Source organism: Hemiscyllium ocellatum, chromosome 11 (assembly GCF_020745735.1).
Source record: "Hemiscyllium ocellatum isolate sHemOce1 chromosome 11, sHemOce1.pat.X.cur, whole genome shotgun sequence".
Classification (NCBI taxonomy): domain Eukaryota; kingdom Metazoa; phylum Chordata; class Chondrichthyes; order Orectolobiformes; family Hemiscylliidae; genus Hemiscyllium; species Hemiscyllium ocellatum.
The window spans coordinates 97613994-97635770 of NC_083411.1; the positions used below are offsets into that span (position 1 = coordinate 97613994).

Here is a 21777-nt window from a genome sequence, read left to right on the forward strand (position 1 = left end):
TTACAGATTTTTATTGAATTCAAATTCCACCATCTGCCCTGGCAGGATTCAAACCTGAGTTCCAGACCATTACATGGGTCGTTGGATGAATAGTCCAGCCATAAATAATACAACTCGCCCAAAACCTCCCCATTGCAGTCTTCATCTCTGGAATCAATTCATGATTATGCATAAAATTAATTTAAATTTAATTTCTGTACAATTATTTAAGTATCCTGATTTAATTCTTCAGTCTAACTGGTTGATCAGACTGCTAGCCCCACTAGCAAAGTTAACCATCCACTAAATCTTCAGGGTTGAGAATGTGGTGCTGGAAAAGCACAGCAGGGCAGGCAGCATCCCAGGAGCAGGAAAAATCGACGTTTCGGACATCAGGAAGAGGAGAATCGACTCTGATCTCCAGCATCTGCAGTCCTCACTTTTTACTAAATCTTCAGGGTCAGTTTTCAAGGTACTGTACAGGACAATCTTGCTCCTTTGCAGCTGACCCCAAAATGTTGGCCATTTTACTTTAAACTGTAATCTTATTGCTTTAATTTTTATACTGCTTGTTTCCTTTTGTAACGGGGACACTTTTCATTTTTGTTTGAATATACTGGAGCAAACCAGAGTGTTTTTAGAGCTGTTTATTTTTAAGTCCCAATTACCAGCTTGCAATCAACTGATTTTATTTATTTCCAAAAAAATGCTTTATCCATAAAATTTGCAAAGATACATTACATGATAATTAAAATTTGAACATTACATGATACGGTGACATACATTATTTCCCAAATACAGTTTATTAGGTGCCTCGCAAAACTGGCACATGCGAAATTGATGTTAAAAATTCACGTCAAACGTTAGCTGATGCAAACAGCCTGAGGCGTTTCTCTGCTAAGCGAAATTCCCTGAGTCGGCGCTTTCTCCAACCCGAAGAAGAACAAATTGCCCATTTGGTGCTGACCTAACTAACCCAATGCGAGCTGGCTCAGACATCCATTGATTGACAGGGGACCAGGGACACTCCCGGGCACAGCCTGTCCGCCTGGCCAATCAGAAATGGAACCCTCTGTATTTGACAGACATTCTGACCTATCAGCAGGCGGTTATCGGGTGTCCCCACCCCCCCTCCTCCAGGAGAGCTGAAGGAATCACGTGCATCACTAACCCGCTCTCCAAAGATGGTGGCGTAGCGTTCGCTTTCAACTCTGGTCACCGCCGCAGTTTGTTGTCGCGGACTTTAAAAAATAAACCGTACCATTTTGTTATAATTTACATTTTATAAGAAAATTTGAAAATATGCCTAATATCAAGATTTTCAGCGGTAGCTCTCATCAGGATTTATCACAGAAGATCGCCGACCGCCTGGGGCTCGAGCTCGGCAAAGTGGTCACCAAAAAATTCAGCAATCAGGAGACTTGGTGAGTGTATGGCGAGATAGCGGGTAATATATTTTCCAAGTGTGAGGGGTAGTTTCTCGCTGCACGAAGGGAGGGAGCAGCACGGTGATTGAAGTGCTCTTGCTGCTGCGGCCTTGCGGTGCAGGTGTGTGAGTAGGCTAGCTGGCCAAAGGGGCTGCTGGGATTTGTAGTCCATCCGAGTGCCTCACCTGATGCCGCGGGGCGCGCCGCTCACTCACCAAAAACTACAACCCCCAGCCGGCCACACCCTGGCGGCAATGCAACACGTTGCCACAGTCAGAGTTTGAAGGAAATACCTATCAGCATGAAGAGGCCCGCTTTAATAATTTGAGTTTTTGGTAACTGGACTCTTAAGGAACATCGCTTCCCAGCAACTTTTCTTTTGTGGAACGTGGAATCTTTGTATGTTTTCACTGTCTCCCACTGGGAAATATGTATTCTCGCAAACGGTTTCAAGTAGTGTAACCTTAGCAACGCTGCATAGGTTATTGTAGCCCATAAAGTATGCTCAGTGATGTTTGATTTTCTATCTTTTTGATTAAATTTTGTAGCATAATTCAAACCTTGTCAGTGTGAGTTCTCACCCCGAGTCTGAATGTTGCGGTTTCGAGTCCCGCTCAAAACTGCAGCACTCAATCATTACTGTATCATCACACCGAGGGGGAGGAGGTGGCATGGTGGTAATGTGAAAACAATAATCTACAGACATACGCTAATGTTATGTGATGTGGTTGAATCCCACTTTGGCCGATGGTGAAATCTGAATTCAATTAATAACATTTTGGAAAAAGATAAAGGCAAACATTATGGTCAAATTCCATTTAAAAACACAACCTGGCTCACTCGCATCCTTTTGGGTGAGAAATCTGCCTGACCTGGCTTGCATTTGACTCTAGACCAATTGAGATATGGTTGACTATGACATGGCCTAGCAAGTCATTTCAAATTGCTATAAATCTGAAGAGAAGATTGAAACTGCATGGACCATCTGACCTCGACCTAGCTGCCAAAACTGATAACAAAACCAGCCCTGTCAACCCTGCAAGGTCCTTCTCGCAAACAACTGAGGCCTTGAATCAAAGTTAGGAGAGCTGTTCCACAGAGAAAATGTGACATACGAATAATCTTGGAATCATACCTTGCAGATGATGTCCAGGTGCCACCATCGCTGTCCCTGAGACTGGAGGTGGCAGTACGGTGGTGTACAGTTCGGAGGTAGTTGCCCTGAGAGCCCTCAACGTTGACTCCAGATCATCAGGTTAAACATGGACAAACATGATTATCATCTTCTGCACCTCCAGATTTCAGCTGATGAATCAGTAGCCCTTACATTTAACATCACTTGGAGGAACTTAATAGTGACAGGAGCACAATGTATTCTAGATGGGGGCCTTCAGTGTCCATCATCAAGAATGGTTCAGTAGCACTACTGCTGACCAAGTTAGCTGAGTCCTAAAGGAAATTAGCCAGTAGACTGTCTGTAGCATTTGGTGAGGAAATGAACAATAGACCTTGTCCTTGCAAATTCTGTTTGTCACAAATCCAACCATCCTTGGTAGCATTGGTAGGTGCAGTCACTGTATAGTTTTTGTGGAGATGAAGTCTTGTCTTTACATTGAGGATACCCTCTATTGAACTGTCTGGCACTACCACCGTGCTGAGTTTGAAAACTCAAAACAGTGTATTATTGAGTTGGTGTGAGCAACTGCAGAATTGTATTCAACCACAATCTATAACTTTTATGCTCGCTGTATCGTGCACCGACCATTGCCATCAAGCTAATGGATCATCTCTGGTTTACTGAAGAATGTGTGAGGGAATGCAAAGAACAGCATCAGGCATATCTAAACATGGGGTGACCACCTGGTGAAACAACAACAGAACGACTTAACATGCCAAACAGGGGAAGCAGCATGTCATAGACAGGACTGAATAATCCCACAACCATCAATCAAATCTAATCTTCTGCAGACATACCATATAATTTTGAGTGTGGTGGTGGAACATTAAACGATCAACAAGAGGAAGAAAGATTCCCAGCATATCAGTGCAAAAGACAAAGCTGAAGCCCTTACATATAAGATTTAAGAATGTCAAGGGAACTGTTGGGTGGATAAAACTATTTTATAATTGGGCAGTATAATGGGCCAAATGGAGTGCTGCCATAATGTAGACTTTCTGTGATCTAAGTACAGAAGAAAAAGAAGCTAAATGTTTTAGGAGTGAAGTGTGAACACTCTCTACAGCACAGTGAAATTTTAGAACTTTCTGTATGGGCAATTTAAAATGGCCAAATCACCGGACCTGCATATCTTTTTCACTGTGGGAGGAAACTGGAGCACCCGGAGGAAACCCACACAGGCACTGGGAGAATGTGCAAACTCCACACAGACAGTTGCCCGACGCTGGAATTGAACCTGGGTCTCTAGGGCTGTGAGGCAGCAGTGCTAACCACTGAGCCACCGTGCCGCCATACAGAATGAAAAAGGTTTTTCTCAAATCCTCTCAATCTCTTATCCTAAAATGATTTGATTTATTGTAGTCACGTATCTAAGTACAACTGTGTCACCTTGTGATTGACCCCTCAACCAAGAGGAACAGAATTTTCCTATTCACCCTATCCATACCCCTCATAAACCTATACATGTTAATCATGTCTCCCTCAGTCTTCTCTGTTCTGAAGAAAACAATGTAAGTCTATCTAGACTGTCCTTGTAGCTTATTTGCTCCAACCCCAGGCAATATCTGGTGAACCTTCTCTGTACTACCTCTACTGCTATCACATCCTTTCTTTAGTGAGGTGACCAGAATTGCACATACTACTCCAGATGTGACCTAATCAACACTCTGAACAACTTCAGTATCACCTTGCCCTTCAACTCTGTCATGACTGTTGAAAGCAAGTGTCCCATATGCTGCCTTAGCTATTGCATTCCTGTCCTCTGATGACTTGAGGGATCTGTAAATAATTACCCCAAGATCCCTCTTCATCTTGGTACTTAACAGGGTTAAGTGGAAGAAGAAACATGTACCACTGCTCAGCCCATCTCGCCAACCCTTTTATATCTTCCTTTAACCTACGACCAATTTAGAGTCATAGAGATGGACAGCATGGAAACAGACCCTTTGGTTCAACCTGTCCATGCTGACCAGATATCCCAACCTAATCTAGTCCCACCTGACAGCACCCAGCCCATATCCATCCAAATCCTTCCTGTTCATATACCCTCGAAATGCCTGTTAAAGATTGCAATTGTACCAGCCTCCACACTTCCTCTGGCAACTCATTCCATACATGTACCATCCTCTGCATGAAAGGGTTGCCCCTTAGGTCTCTTTTATATCTTTCCTCTCTCACCCTAAACCTATGCCCTCTAGTTCTGGACTCCCCCACCCCAGGGAAAAGACTTTCTCTATCTACCCTATCCATGCCCCTCATGATTTTGTAAACCTCTATAATGTCACCCCTCAGCCTCCGGCGCTCCAGGGAAAACAGCCCCAGCCTGTTCAGCCTCTCCCGATAGCTGAAATCCTCCAATCCTGGCAACAACCTTGTAAATCTCTTCTGAACCCTTTCAAGTTTTACAACATCTTTCCGATAGGAAGGAGACCAGAATTGTACGCACTATTCCAACAGTGGCCTAACCAATGTCCTGTACAGCCGGAACATGACCTCCCAACTCCTGTACTCAATACACTGACCAATAAAGGAAAGCCTACCAAACACCGCCTTCACTATCCTATCTACCTGCGACTCCACTTTCAAGAAGCTTTGAATCTACACTCCAAGGTCTCTTTGTTCAGCAACACTCCCTAGGACCTTACCATTAAGTGTGTAAGTCCTGCTAAGATTTGCTTTCCCAAAATGCAGCACCTTGCATTTATCTGAATTAAACTTCACCTGCCACTTCTCAGCCCATTGGCCCATCTGGTCCAGATCCTGTTGTAATCTGAGGTAACCCTCTTCACTATCCACTGCACCTCCAATTTTGGTGTCACCTGCAAACTTACTAACTATTACCTCTTAAGCTCGCATCCAAATCATTTATGTAAATGACAAAAAGTAGAGGACCCAACACCGATCCTTGTGGCACTCCACTGGTCACAGACCTCCAGTCTGAAAAACAACCCTCCACCACCACTTTTGAGGTCTTCTACCTTTGAGCCAGTTCTGTATACAAGTGGCTAGTTCTCCCTGTATTCCATGAGATCTAACCTTGCTAATCAGTCTCCCATGGGGAACCTTGTCGAATGATCTACATGGACTTCAGTAAGGCATATCTACTGCTCTGCCCTCATCAATCTTTGTTACTTCTTCAAAAAACTCCAATCAAGATACCATCTTACCAATCTTGGTGTTTTCTGCAAACTTGCTTAATGTTTCCCCACATTTTCACATATCATTTATGTTGTTAGCAAACAATAGGAGTCTCAGTACTGATCATTTTGGTGCATTATTGGACACTGGCCTCCAGTCACTCGATCAGCCTTCTACCACTACACTTTGTGTCATATTACTTAGCCAGTTTCTGATCCATCTCATCAGGTTTCCCTGAATTCTGTGTACTTTAACCTTTTGAATCAGTCTCCCATATGCTACCTTTTCAAAAACTTCACTAAAATTCACTTAAACTACATCAAGTGAACCTCCCTCATCCATACACATGATCACATTTTCAAAAAACTCTAAGTTTGTTAGGCATGACCTCCTCGAACAAAGCCATGCTGCTTATGTCTAATTAACCCACGCTTTTTCAGGTAGGTATTAATTCTCTCCATCAGAATTTTCTCCAGTATAACGTGAAACTCACTGGTCTATAATTTTGAGTCATCTCTATCACCTTTCTTGAAAAGTGAAACTGCATTAGTTGTCCTGCAGACCTCTGGAACTTCCAATTTTTCCCCATCTCCTTTTGTCAAATTGTGCAAGTTCCTCAGTCCTCTTTCCTGAATTCCAAACCTATGTTCTCCTTTTCCAGAATGGAGACCGAAAAGTATTCGTTTAATACCCTTCCGAAATCCTGCGACTTCACACACAGTTTGCCCCCTTGGTCCCGAATGGGCCCTACTGTTTCCCTTTAATGCATTTACAAAATATCTTCAGCTTCACTGTTATCCTATTCATAAGTTCTTTTTCATGCCCTCTTTTTTTGCTGTTCTTATTGCTTTAAGTTCTCTCTTGCAATTTGGATATTCCTCTAGGGCTGCAGCTGAGTTGCTACCTTTGGACTTGCAATTCCCGTCTTCCTCGTCAAGTCGTGAATTGTCCTAGACATCCAATGTTCCCTGAATTTGTTGCTCCTATATTTCTCCCTAGCAGTTACATGTTTGACTTGTACTGTCCTCAGATCTTGCTTTATTTTAATAAAACCTTCCTTTCTACTATCCAAAGCCGACTTTTGCCGGCCATGTATCACCTCAGAGCTGAAAATGTGTTGCCGGAAAAGCGCAGCAGGTCAGGCAGCATCCAAAGAGCAGGAGAATCGACATTTTAGGCATGAGCCCTTCTTCCTGAAGAAGGGCTCATGCCCAAAACGTCGATTCTCCTGCTCTTTGGATGCTGCCTGACCTGCTGCGCTTTTCCAGCAACACGTTTTCAGCTCTGATCTCCAGCATCTGCAGTCCTCACTTTCTCTATGTATCTTCTCACCCATGCACATTTGAACCCTACCATGTTACGGTCACTATTGCTGACATGTTCCCTCACTGCCATATTGAACACTCGTCCATCATCTTTGTTCCCCAGAACCAAATCTAGCACTGCACAAACCCTTTGTTGGGCCTTCAACATATTGATACAAGAAACTCATTTCAAGAAATCCACCCCTCTAAATCCTTAACACTGTGACCATCCCAATTTATGTTGGGAAAGATGAAATCGCCCAGTAAGCTTCCTCATCTCCCCTTCCCCCACCTCATCCTAGTTTCAAACTTCCAGTTCAGCACTCTCCCCATGACTTGTCTGGACTTGTCCAACCGACTTATCTTCTTTTCCACCTATCCACTCCATCCTCTCCTCCCTGACCTATCACCTTCATCTCCTCCCCCACTCACCCATTGTACTCTATGCTACTCTCTCCCCACCCACCCTGCTCTAGCTTATCTCTCCATGCTTCCAGCTCACTGCCTTTATTCCTGATGAAGGGCTTTTGCCCGAAACGTCGATTTTGCTGCTTGTTGGATGCTGCCTGAACTGCTGTGCTCTTCCAGCACCACTGATCCAGAATCTGGTTTCCAGCATCTGCAGTCATTGTTTTTACCTACCTGATTATGACTCTTGCACGCCTGTGAACTGTCAACATATTTGCTCCTTTATTTCCCACTCATCCTTTAGGGGCCTATAATACGCTCCGAATATTGTGACTGCCCCTTGACATTCCTAAGTTTTACCCAGTCAGCCTCATTTGAAGACATTTCAAAGATATCACCCCTCCTTGCAGTAATTGACCCCTTAGTTGATAGTATTACTATTACACCCTTTAAACACCCCCGTGTACTTCTAAAGGTCCTAAACCCTGGAGTGTTGAGTTGCCACTCCTGCCCTTTCCTTAACCATGTTTATGTGATGGCAACAGTATCACACTTTCATATGTTAATCCACACTTTTAATTCATCAGCCGATTATGATCTGAATGTTTAAAATAAAGACCATCCAGCCTCGCATTACTGTCCTGACAGTCAACATAGCTGAACTCACTGTGACTTGCTTCTTTTGCTGTAGATGTATCTCCATTTCATCAATTGTGTGTTTCCCTCCCCACCACCACCACCACCAGTCTAGTTTAAACTCTTACCAAAAGCACTAGCAAATTGACCTGCAAGGATATTGGCCCTAATGTGGTTCAGGTCCAGACTGTCCAGTTGTACATGTCCCACCTTCTCCAAAAACAGATCTAGTGATTCACGAATCTAAAACCCTCCCTCTTGCACCATCTCTTGAGCCACACACTGATTTGTCCTATTTTCCTATTTCTACACTCGCTAGCATGTCAGCTAGAGATCACGACTGTTGAGGTTCTGCTTTTTACATCTATTTCTTAGCTGCCTGAAATCTTGATGCAAGACCTCATTCCTCACTTTGCCTGTGTCATCGGTACTAACATGTACCGTGACCCCTAACTCATTGCCCCTCACCACCTGAGACCCCTTACCCCCCAAATGAACAAGACTACTGATTTCTCAGCAACAAATTCCAACATGCAGACAAAACACACCCAGAAACCCGAGCCACTCTCCCCTACATCAAAGACATCTCGGAAATGACACAGGCTACTCAGACCTCTTGGCATCATGGTAGCCCACAAACCCGCTAACAGACTAAAACAACAGCTTGAAAGACCCTATACAGACAACAAGCAAAACCAATATCATTTACAAAATACCTTGCAAGAACTGTAACAAACACTACATTGGACAAACAGGCAGAAAGTTAGCCACCAGGATACATGAATGTCAACTAGCCACAAAAAGACATGACCCACTCTCACTAGTATCCTTACATACAGATGAGGAAGGACACCACTTCAGCTGGGACAATACATCCATCCTAGGACAAGCCAAACAGAGATACACATGAGAATTCCTAGAAGCATGGCATTCCAACCGGAACTCTATCAACAAACCACCCCCTGAGAAAAAGAACAGGAAATGGTGTCACCACAGGAAATTACATCGCCAACCCAAGGAAACCTAAATACATAATTAGAAAGCGGGCTATACCACCAGTGTTCCATCTGGAGGCTCGCTGATGATTTTACCTATTATGGTCTGAAAGTCTGAAAAGCAAACCTATATCCGCAACCTCAACCTGAGCTACAAAACTCAAAACTTCTCAAAACTCACTAATATGCCATTAACATTATATTAGATGTGATGGTGACATTGGATGGCAGTCAACAAATTAGCAAATATTCTAAGAATTGCACAAATATTCCATTTTAGATTTTCAGTAAGATTTACAATCTGGCTTATTTGCACCTGTTAGAAGCTACCATATTTCTATACAGGACTCTTGACTACAAGACAAGTAAATAGTTCAGACATTGCATGTTTTATGAGTTAAACAAAAGCATGGGGGATTGATAGTTCCCTGATTCATTGATGAAGGTGTTGACTTGGAAAATCAGAATTAAAGTTGCCATGGTCCTACCAAGCCATAGGCTAAATCCCTCATTAGAGATAACTGGTGTTTGTTTAACCTGAGGATCACCACATCTCAAGCAAGGGGAATGATTGAGAAGCAGAGCCATTCGTGGTAACTTCAGCTGATGTGGGAAATGAACCTATCCTGATGAGGTTACTCTGCATTGCAAATCAACCATACAGCCAACTGAGCTAATCGATACCTTACAATAAATATTAATGATTTGGATGGTGAAAATGAAGTCGTAGTGCTAAGAGTTGAAGTGCTAACCAATCAGCCCTTTTCTTCACACAGCATAAATTCTTGCTGTCTTTGAAATCGGGCATTCTTGCATTTGTTCTGATGAGTGCTAGGAAAAGTTGTAGTTGGCTTTTTTTATGTAATAATGCTTGAATTCTCTGCCACCAAGCGACTGTTTGTTGAAGTATTACATTCATATGCACTCAGCCTGCTACAGTGTTGGGTGGAATACGTACTACCTAAACTGAACTCCAACTATGCAGCAAAAGTCTGTTTTAAGTTCTTGCCATTTATGAATACTTAAACTCAGGCTATCATCAAAAAAACAAAAAAAATCATAAAGCACCTTTTTTGGCATAATATTTATTATGTTCCAATCTTTTTAACAATTAAAGTGGATGATCATTAGTCTTGCCTTCCTCTGTCCACAGATGGTATCTGACCTAAATTTTCAAGTTTTCAGTTTTTTTTTTCTTAATTTAAATTTCTTTAGTTTCAGTCAATAGCTTGTTTTCACCTCTAATAAAACCTATGCCACTCTAAATCTGAGTGCTAGTCTCAGAGCCTGTAGTTGGATTTGCTGCTCTGTTAAAGCTACAAAACCTCAAAAGATTTATTGATTCTTCATGAATTTTGTCCTGCTATTGAGAAAGTATATAAGGTATGAGCACATAGGGAAAGACTTAAGTGCTGGGTTGCGTGACAAAGGCTCAGGTAGCATGACTTTGACCAGAAAAGAACTTGCAGTAAACAATGAGGTGCTGGAGGCAAGGGTAGTGGGTTAACGAGGTAAAGAACATCCATTGTATAATGCCAGTTAACGAGGTGAGGAACATCCATTGTGAAATCCAGATGACTTAACCGTTACTGTTGATGTTCACTGATTATATTAATTGGGGGAACCATTACAGATGTTGCCTTATTTGGATTCTGTTCCCTGTAAGTGACTATATAATTCCTTAAGAATCTGCTGTTTGAGAGAATACCGAGAACTCGTGTCTCTGTGCACATGGGCATTTGCTCTCTTGCTCCCTCCCTCCAGGGCCTGGAATAAAGATGAAGGTAAAGCTATACTGCATCTCTGAATGTTTGCTTCGACTGATACAGAGATAGCGTCATCCTGTTTCCCTATCTATTTCCATGTTAGCACAAACTAAGGAAATAACCACGCTTGGGATGTAGTGCTAGCAGTGCTTGTTCCCACATGTTAGACCTTGGGCCACTTTAGCCTAAGAAAGCAGAAGACTACAATCCCCATTTGGTATTAGCATGCAAATGTAGAAGGGAGACTAGGGGTTTTCTAAATTGCAGAAGGAGAATGAGAAACACATTTTGAGGGCGTATAGCATAACGGTATGGATAAGAATAGAAAGAGAATGTGTGAACCAGAAAGCTTGCATAATGCTATCAAATGTGAATGAAAGGACTAAATGTTTAGAAGTGGAGCTGAAGCAATGGGATTAGCTAGAAAGGCATTGAGTAGGGAGGGTTGGGGAGATAATAGACATCATATTATAAGCAAAAGATATTTTTGAAGGATAGGGCAAAATGATTTGGAGAGGTCGGTGTTGGACTGGGGTGTACAAAGTTAAAAATCACACAACATCAGGTGGCTGATGAAGGAGCAGCGCTCCGAAAGCTAGTGCTTCCAGTCAAACCTGTTGGACTATAACATGGTGTTGTGTAATTTTTAACTTAGGGCAAAATGAAACATTCTTAATCCTGTTCCTCCCTTTTAAGAAATGCATTGGCAGTTCACTAGTATTCCAACCTTGCATATATCAGTATTATTACTGTGACAGTTTTTAGGGTATGTTTCACTGAGCATCTCAGCCGGCTACACGGGCCAACCTGACCTCTCAGTCACCACCCCTTTTAATTCCCCTTCCCACTCTCTTTCCAACATGACCATACTTGGCCACCTCCATTGCCACAGTGAACCAGACCACAAATTGGAGGAACAACACCCCCATCTCCACCTGGGCAGCCTACAGCCCGGAGGACTCAACATTTGAGTTCTCTAATTTCAAATAATCTCCCTTCCCATTCCCCTCTGATTGACCCTTCCTTCCAGCTGCTAAATGGACTCTTTCCTCCCATTGACCAGCCAGGTCATACCCTAAACCTGTGGTAACCAATCCCTACTTCACCCCCCCAAAACTGCAGCTTCCCTTACACCTACCCCAGTCCTGAAAAAACGTTACACCTGAAACGTTGACCTCCATCTCCTACTGCTGTCTGGCTTGCTGTGTTCTTCAAGCTTTCTGTTTATCTACCTTGGATTCCAGCATCTGCAGTATTTTATCTTTAAACATGCATATAAAGTTAGTATTTACCATATAAATGTTGTTCCTTTTCAGAAGCAATGAGATTTATATAGTATTTTAGACTTTTCAAATACCTTAGAGTTGTTAGTTCTGGCCAATGAACAAAATTAAATTCCAAACCAATATGAAATATTGAAAGAACTGCAGATGCTGTAAATCAGAAGCAAAACCAGGTAGCTAAGAAAATATCGATTTATATGTAGAAGATAGAATGGGGGTGGGTGGGTAAGGAGTAAACAAAGGGTTGGTGTGCTGGAAGAACATTTTCCACTTGTCGACCCTGCAGATCTCCAGACTCAATATAGAGTCCAGTAATTTTCGGACCTGAACTTCCTGCATATTCTAGCCCCCTCCCACACATGCCAGGCCTTGTTATCACATTGTCATCCATTACACACCACCAATTGTTAGCCATTAACAGTCTCCATGATCAGCTAGTAACCCTTCCAGCCAGATAGTCATCCACTCCTTTGAACAACTGTTCTTCTCTCTCTTTGGGCTCTATCCCCACCTATCATTTACTGCTTACCCTCTCTCTTTCTCCTCCCCCCCCCCCCCCCCCCCCCCCCCCCCCCCCCCCCCCCCGCAATCGTCTGCATATAAACTGACATTTTTCTCGCTACCATTAGTTCTAAGGAAGAATCACCAGATCCGAAACGTTAACTATGATCTCTCTTCACAGGTGCTGCCAGACCTGCTGAGCTTTTCCAGCAACTTCTGTTTCTGTTTATGATGTACAGACTGTTAGCTGAGCACCTGCTTGACAAATAATGTCAAGGACTTGGATGGGAAATAGCAGTTATTAAACTTATACAAGGGATGAAAGACTTGGAAAGCTGAGAAGATAAAGGGAGACATTTGACAGAGGTGTTAAAACATATTTTTATAGAGCAATTAAGGAAAAATTGTTTATTTTGTCATGATTTGGCGATGCCGGTGTTGGACTCGGGTGTACAAAGTTTGAAAATCTCACAACACCAGGTTATAGTCCAATAGGTGTATTTGGAAGCACTAGTTTTCGGAGCATCAGAAGAGTCAGCAGCCAGTGGAGGCAAATTTTAAGATAATTGACAAAAGAATCAGTAGGTGCCATGTAGGGAAGAAGTTTACACAATGCAGTAGGGCCAGAAAAAGTACTGGACCCAAATTCCCTAATTTTCAAAAGGGAACATTAGCTCAGTTGTCTGGTTGGTTGATCTGTGATAGAGGTGCAGTGCGATTTTTAACTCTAAAACCAGTTGAAGTCATTGTAAAGGCCCCACTTTCTCGAGCTTGCCTGAGGCTTGGTGACCATTTAGGTAAATTCAGTAGCTATTTCTCTCCAAAGAGTGAGCAGTCTATAGTCCCCTGGAAGCACTGTGACGTTTTCACTTTTACATTTTAAGTACTTCAGTGATATTTCATTGACATTCTAATGACTTCAAGCCATTCTGGCTTTAAAATGCACCAACAGTTCTTCATATTAAATGAACTATTTTGAATGAATATTGATGCATCCCTCCAAATATATTCCACATGATCAGTCATGGAATATTTAAACTTTGGTGTACTTGATACTACTGCAGTCATCAAGAAGGGAATTTTTACATGGATGGATGCATCTGAAAATTAGTGATGTAATGTACTTAAATAAATTACAAACCTCACTTGACCTTGAGCGATACAGAAATGCACTAAGAATACTTATGCTTCGGGCTATGTAAATAGTGTACAGGTGATGCATTTCTAAATCACCATGTTCCATGCGTGTCTGCATTGGGAATAAAATACTTACAGCATACTGAATTAATTTAGGAACTACACAAGTCATCCTGCAGTTGAACTTTGTGTTGTAGAAGTGGCTATGATGCAGACTGCCCCAGTCATTTTGCTGTGCAAGTGATGACTAGGCTACAAAGGGAAACATTAGACTCTTTGACAAATTTGCTGCATCAAATCCCTTCCTGTTATCCATTTTATACTTAGCTCTTTTTCTCATGGATTTAGGTGTTTCAAAGATTATTACTGTCTGCGTACTGACCTAGATTGTTTCACAACAGTGAACTACTCATCTTAATCCTAATTTTTCATCATTCCTAGGGAGTTTGCAGTTTTTCTGTATCCTATTCTATCCTCCATTCTATTCAAGCTCACTCAGACCAATTTCTTACTCTTCTGATTCATTTCCCTTTCAACACCTAACTAATAATTGTAGCATTGCTGATTTTCTGGTCCTTCTATGTATGAAATACTCAATATACTGCATTTAATTAATTTATCATACCATCTACATTTTAAATATGATTTATACTATATTGTATAAGAAATGTGCATAATATACTGTGGATTCAATTTGAAACTTTCAAAAGGGAATTATATATAATCCAGAGATTTGAATGGTTTATTTCAGGCATGATGGACTGTATTGCTTTCTGAGTCTATAAAATGGTGCCTTAAGAACACACTACAAATGCAAAGTAGTTCTCCAGATGAGTTGCACTTAGAGGCTAAATGGAATTATAATTCATAGAGACCAGATAATCCAACATGACTGTAGAAGCCAGCTTTGAAGCTATTTGTTTCCTGTCTGCCAACCAGATTTCTATCCATCTCAACTATCCCCAATAGCATGCATTTTAGTTTCATAACTAATCTTTTACGTGGGACTTTCGTTAGTAGCTTCCTGAGAATCCAAATAAACAACAGCCACTGATTCCCCCAATCAACTGAATTACAGCTGCAAATAATTGCAGTACATTTGTCGAGCATGCTGACTTTGTCCGATCCTGCCACTGTTTTCTAAAGTAAACAAAACAGATTCAGCAAATCTGATGAAAAACAAAAAATGCGCGAACTAACAGTTACTGGCCCAGTTTTTGGATCAGCACTATATTTCTGATGCTTGTTGGCAAAAATATACAGAATTGTCTTACAGAAGATTTCCCCATACAAACCTCTGGGCTAGGAGCCTTCTCAGTATAGTCCAGAAATCACACAGCCAGTGGCAAATTGGATGAGTATTGAGACTATGCCCCTTTTTGTTTGTCATTTCATACTGTATTTAGGGATTTAAAGGCCTTGAAGCCATTTTCACAACTATGGAAGGAAGGTAAATGAGGGGATGTGGTGTTGGTGAGTAAACATGATGGGGTGTTCATTGCATAAGTGAGCTAGGCATGGTCAGTGGGTGAGAGCACGGTGACAAGTAAATGGATGAGTATTAGCTGAAGTGGCCTTAGAGATTGGGTGAGTGTTAAGCTCTTATTTTCCTGAGGTTCTTAGACACTTGATACAATTGCAACACTCCAATTTTTGTGAACAAGCAACCAAATTTTATTAAGCACAGTACAATACAAGCTTTGGAGGAACCCTGAACACTCTTCACCATACTTGCGAGGCATGTCCAGGGAGAAACACTCTGAACAATGGAAAAAGTCCTTCCTTTATACAAAATCTTTCCATCACAGTAATGCTCACAAGACACCTCCTTACAATCACATGCCACTCAAGATACAGTGCAGTGACCACCTCACCTCCAGAAACAGTGTAACGCAAATTATTCCTGAATGGCCAGATCTGGTGTGAATTGTAGGTTTTTGTAATTATAGGGGAGTAGTCAAATTCCAGTTATAATGTTCTTATTGATTTCTGTATAGGGGATGAAGATGTCAATCATCTCTGAATGGCAAGGGATGATAATGTAAACCTTCCACATTCCACCTATAAGACAAAAGCACACCAGCCTACCCCTGAGGCATTCAGTTTTCTTGCAGGTCAGCAGAGCGTTAAGGGTATGGAGACTGAGTTGGGAGGGGGGGGGACAGTTGTTGAGTCTGTAAGGAGTCGGGGGTAATTAGGCTGGATCAGAAGTCCTATTGGGGGTCAGGTGGTTGTATGAAGATGCAGTGAGGTGGGCAATAGGTCACTCCAAAAGAGTTGGGGAGGATGGAATCAGGTGGCAGTTTGGGCATGCATGCAGTAGGTGGGATGGGTTCGGACCTGAGAGAGGGATGAGGGATCTGGGATGAGGCTGCAGTTGAAGAATAAGGTCAAGTCTTGGACAGATGTAAAATTTGAGATCTGGGATGAGTTGGGTCATTCTGGGCTGGGGCTTCAGCAGAAAGTCAGCAGCGAGTTGAAGGTGCGGGGAGGTATTGATTTAATAGTTGACCAGGATTTAGAACAGATTTTAATTCCCCTAACTTTATCTGAGTAAAATGTTAAAGTTCTCATAGTCCAATCAGACCATTGGTCTGCTCTCTCATGAGAGTTGGCTGGTGGTTTAACCTGAGGGTCATCATTGCATCAGGCAAGGAGAGAGATTGAGAAGGCCAGTGCCTCATGGCAACCTCAGCCAGTGCAGGAATTGAACCCATGCTGTTTTCCCATCTATTCTGCATTACAAACCAGCTCTATGACCAAGTGAGCTAACTGACCTCATTTAGTTTAATAATTACTCAGATAAAAAGGAATTTGAACTCTGACTTTAATTCAGACTTGGGAGATTTTTCTCTAGTGTTGAAGCCACCAGCTAATTTCCTAATTGGGAATTGCCTCAGAATCATAGATTTCCTATAGTGTGGAAACAGACCCTTCAGCCAAACAAGTCCACACTGACCCTCTGAAAAGTAACCCACCCAGACCCATTCCCCTACCCTATTTACTCCTGACTAATGCACCTAACCGACACATCCCTGAACACTGTGTAATTTGGCATGGTCAATTCACCTGACCTGCACATCTTTAGATTGTGGGAAGAAACTGGAGCGCTCTGAGGAAACCCACACAGACATGGAGAATGTGCTAACTCCACATAGAGAGTGACCCGATGTTGGAATTGAACCAGGGTGTGATGCAGCTGTGCTAACCACTGAGCCAACATGCCGCCCTAAAATAGAAATAGAAGTATCCAGGAAGTCAGCTGCAGTAGGACCTCTACACATCTCCAGTGTATGGTGCTGCAATTATTTCCTTCTCATTGGATGATCTTGGCCAATGTTCAGTGACATTCCGTATGAACTGGCACAAGGTTTTAGGCAACTGGTATCATAGAAACTGGGATGGGAGCAACAGAGTTTAGCAAGGGGGAATCTGTGATTGTAAAAAATGAGATGATCATTTATGCAAAACAGAGTGGCCACTTCACTTGCCTCATTTAATCTTTTGCACAATACCCAGGTGGAGATAGCCTCCAGAACAGATAGGAAGCTGTTAAACCTGCATTGCCTTCAATCCAGAACCACTTCAACCTCTCATAGTGAGTGCACACACAAGCATACGAGAGCTCTAAGAGACAAAGCACCTCAGATGCTGAGAGCTTCCAAGTATACATGAAGTGAATGAATCCAAATAAAGTAAACCTCAGAGCTATAAAATACATCCTGTTTAGATGCATGAAATATGTCTGTGTGCAGAGTGGTGGGATCATTGCAATTTAGGATAAATTTGACTTCCAAAGTACAGTAGCAAATTGTTGAAGCGTATTATGAGTTAGTCTGAGGTCACCCATAATGATATGGTGAAGCTGATGTGTTGCGGATGCTAATTTCATAGACGGTGGATGGAGGTATCGCTGCTCATGGAGCACACAATGCAATGTTGTTGAATGGATCTTAAGATGGAGATCCTGAGAAGCAAATGGTGAGTTTTGCGGCAAGTAATTGTTCGGACTTTCATACGAGAGTTGGCTTTGTCTAGTTTCTCGGTACTGTTTAAGAGAATTACAAACTACATAAAAATTAGGCAATATTAATTATATGCAAATACATGAAAATAACATAGTTGATACTTATTCGTGTGATTTAGAACCTACCTTTGAAACTTTGAGAAAATCAGATTTATTTTTCCTCCTGTGAATCAGGGTTTTTTTTTCAATCTCGGTGTACTTTCCCACATTTCTCGTCATTAAGTGCAATAGTTAAAGTCTGTGAAAATTCAGTCTTGAGTTCTGGAGACAGATTAAGGCAAGCTTTTGAAATTATGCTAGTACGTAAATATCTTTCAGTGCCAAACCATTTTGTACAAATTCTTTGTTTATGTAAATTAATCAGATATGCCCTTTGGTTTACTGGGATTTTAGTTTAACCATTAATTACATAGTTCATGAGGCATTTAGTATTCAGAGCCAGAAAAAAGAACAGTTGAAGTTGGTAAACTGGAATTAAGAATCATATTGCTGAACTTTGCATGTGATGGGTGAGTTAAAAAGTGCTTGTAGGTAAATCAGCATTAACATTTATGTGTGCATTAATGCTTGGATATTCCTGGACAGCTGGGTGCTAATTTGCATAGAATGAGATCCGGCATAGAAAATAAATTGAGATATTAAGTGAGATGAAAGCAGTATAACCTTTGGAATTTGTATTAATGAAAGTCATTTTCCTTAAAATGTAGTTAGTTCGATCTCTCCCCTCAGAAGATTTCCATATCCTATCATAAATTTTCTTTCTGTAATGGATTTTGTCCGTCATTCACTGGCTGGGCAGTGACTATTTCAGTTGAACAATTGCAACTGAAAGAATCAAACATAGGCACCTTTTTTATTAATTTGTTCTTGCACAACTCTAATGGGTATATTCAGAGAATATTCCACATTGAATGCAGCTTACTTAAAAGTTTAGAGGTAGGGTTTGATGTAATGAAGCCTTTTGTGCCCTTTGTAACAGCCTAAACATCATCAAAATTAAATGAACTAAATTGAGTTTCTAATTTTGATTTTAAATGGCTTTAATGCTTAGATTTGAAAGGAGATGCTACTGTCAACCTTTGACGTTCCAAGAAATTTTCATACAAGTGTGCTGACCCTGGCTGATTTTAAATGGCTTGTTGTATTCTTGTTCGCTCTTTTTATCTCAATTCGTGTTTCAGACTGTCTTGATTGAAAACCAAATCTTTTGAAGTTTTGAGAACTGACAGAATAAAGGGTGGTAAATCATGTTTCTACTTCTAAAACTAGAAGTTCAAGGAGAGTCTTGTTTGACCCATAATGAGTGATGCTTTCTGGTGAATAACTTTCCCATTGATTTTTGACTTTCTTGCAATAGTCAGAAATAAGAGTTCAAAACTCGCTTTCATGGTTGTTTTTAAAGTTAACAGCAATACTAACTGTTGGCAAAGAGAGTGTGTCATTTACACTATTATGGTCACAGGGAAAACTCACTAAAATAACCAAATTTCTTGAATGATCTTCTTTTCTGCCTCCACCCGAGAAACTATCAAGATAATTTCATTTTTGTAACATTTACTTTTAAAACCAACTTTTTGAAACCAATGTAAATTTAGCGATAGAATTACAGGCCAATTAAACCTCACTTTTAAATAATTGCTACAACAAAGAAATGACTTCCAAAACCACAAACATTTTCCCTTAGCATATATGGCACTACCTAGCTGCCAAGCTTGGTAAAAGACTATTTTTAGTGCTAGATATATTAGGGGCCAGAGTCCTGGTGTAGCTCTTCGCAATTTTGTTTTAGTCAATACGCTAATAACACTTTGTTTCACTCAAACAGTGCTTCCAAGCGCTCCTGTCTCCATTTTTGCCAAACTGGAAAAACTGACCTTTTCCTGAAAAACTAGTACTCACAAGAATTATGATCCTCTGCCTATTTTCTGTTTTGTATCTGTGAGTTGATTCCCATTAGCCTCCAGTTCACTTTTATTCTGTTCTTGTGTCTGTATCTTGTCTCATAATTTCTGTCTTAACTTTCGTTCTGCTGTAAATGCATCCAGGACAAGGTTAGCCACGTCAGTGTTAGCTCAGTGTTTCTTAGTGAGTTTTGGGGAGATTTGTAGCTCAGGTTGAGGTGAGGTGCTGGATGTAGGTTTGCTCGCTGAGCTGGAAGGTTTATTTCCAGACGTTTCGTCACCCTACTGGGTAACATCTTCAGGGTGACGAAACATCTGGAAATGAACCTTCCAGCTCAGTGAGCAGACCAACATTGTGTTTCTTATTATTTAGGAAAATTCAAATTAAAAATTATGCAATCTCTTGAAAGTCCTTCATGAAAATAATTACAGGATCAGCATACATTTTAAAGAAATTACATCTTTTTCTTACTGTACTGCTTTAGAATCGAGGAGAGAATGTTTTGTGTCATTAAATGCACGACAGAGCCTTACTCAATTCTGACATCACTTCTGACCTGGGCCATTTGCAATGCTCACACCAGAATTTCAGCAAAATGCAATTTTGGGAGGATTGAACATTTTCTCAGTTGCAGTTGAACATTCAGTAGTACAGTTGTCAATTTTGTCTTTGCATGTCTCCCATCTGAATCATGTCTGGATCTAAAAGACTTTGCTATGCAGCAGCAATCATGTACTTATATTTCTAAAGTGAGTAAACAAAAGGTCAACTGTTACAGGTATAAGCTAAAGCTTACTTGCATACTATTTATAGACAGTTAAGTAACTAGGATCTAAATATAAATGGCTTCTGATTACAGCAGATTCATATCATAGAATTCCTACAGTGTGGAAACAGGTCCAACAAGTACACACCGACCCTCTGAAGAGTAACCCACCAGACCCATTCCCCTACCAATTATCCTATATTTATCCCTGACTAATGCACCTATCCTACACATCCCTGAACACTATAGGCAATTTAGCATGGCAAATTCACCAAACCTGCACATCTTTGGGTTGTGGGAGAAAACCAGAGCACCTGGAGGAAACCCACACAGACAGTGGCCCGAGGTTGGAACTGAACCTGATCCCTAGAACTGTGAGGCAGCAGTGCTAACCACTGAGCCACCGTGTTGCTCTATCTGTATTGTGTCATTAACATAAATCATTTCTAGTGCTTCATAGCATTGCATATTTTTAAGGTTGCATCAAGCCTCAGAAGTGGGCATTCAGTGCGATGACCAAAAGTTTGGTGAGAGATGTAGATTTTGAGGCGTGTCTTTGAGTCTGAACTGCAATAGTATGATGGAGGATTTCCTTGAGCTTGGGGTTTGGGCAACTGAAGTCACGGCCACCAACATGGAGTGCCTAAAATCTGGAAGCTCAGAAGGCGGGAATGTGATGAGTGCAGATGTTATGGAGGGTTTTGGGAATTTAAAAGATTACAGAAATAGGGTGTGGCCAGGGAGAAATTTTGGGAACTAGGATAAGAATTTTAAAATTAAGATATTGCCTTGATTATGTGCCAGTGTAAACCTGCAAATATTGGGATGATGATGAATAGGAGAGTGCGGCTTGGAAGATAGGTAGTAGGGTTCTAGATGATCTGAACTTTACAGAGAACAGAATACTTTGATCGTTTACTTATTTTGTTTATGAAAACTGAATAAGACAGCTACAAATATTCATTATCACATGTAAAATACTGTTAGGTTATGTATAGGATTTAAACTAAAACTTAGTCATTTGTGGTTGTGTAGTGGGAGAAATTTATTAGTTGGACTGGCTGAGAATCCTGATTTGCTGTTATGTTGACAGTGTTATATGCAAGTTGCTTTTGCTAGTTCAGAATGGAAAAATTTCAACAGGGAATGGGGAAATTTCCAATGCAATTCATTCTTGTTCCAGAAAATGTTAGGCCTACTTCCAACTTCTGTAATAGGCTATCTGCTACTAAAACTCACATGGACTGTTCTGTTACCTCTAAATTTGACCTTTTTCCAAGGCTGTATACTTCATTCCTTCATCTTGCATAAACTTCAGCTCATCCCACACT

At 41.2% G+C, this 21777-nt stretch overlaps 1 protein-coding gene across 1 annotated transcript in view; it reads left to right on the forward strand.

Moving 5' to 3' along the window:
- The first annotated feature begins 1148 nt into the window (after nucleotides 1-1148).
- prps1b (phosphoribosyl pyrophosphate synthetase 1B) overlaps nucleotides 1149-21777 on the forward strand; it is a 54492-nt gene continuing 33863 nt past the window's right edge. The window contains exon 1 of the mRNA XM_060832741.1: nucleotides 1149-1403. Within this exon, the coding sequence (XP_060688724.1) occupies nucleotides 1282-1403 (122 nt within the window). The 5' untranslated portion in view covers nucleotides 1149-1281. The remainder of the gene's footprint in view (nucleotides 1404-21777) is intronic.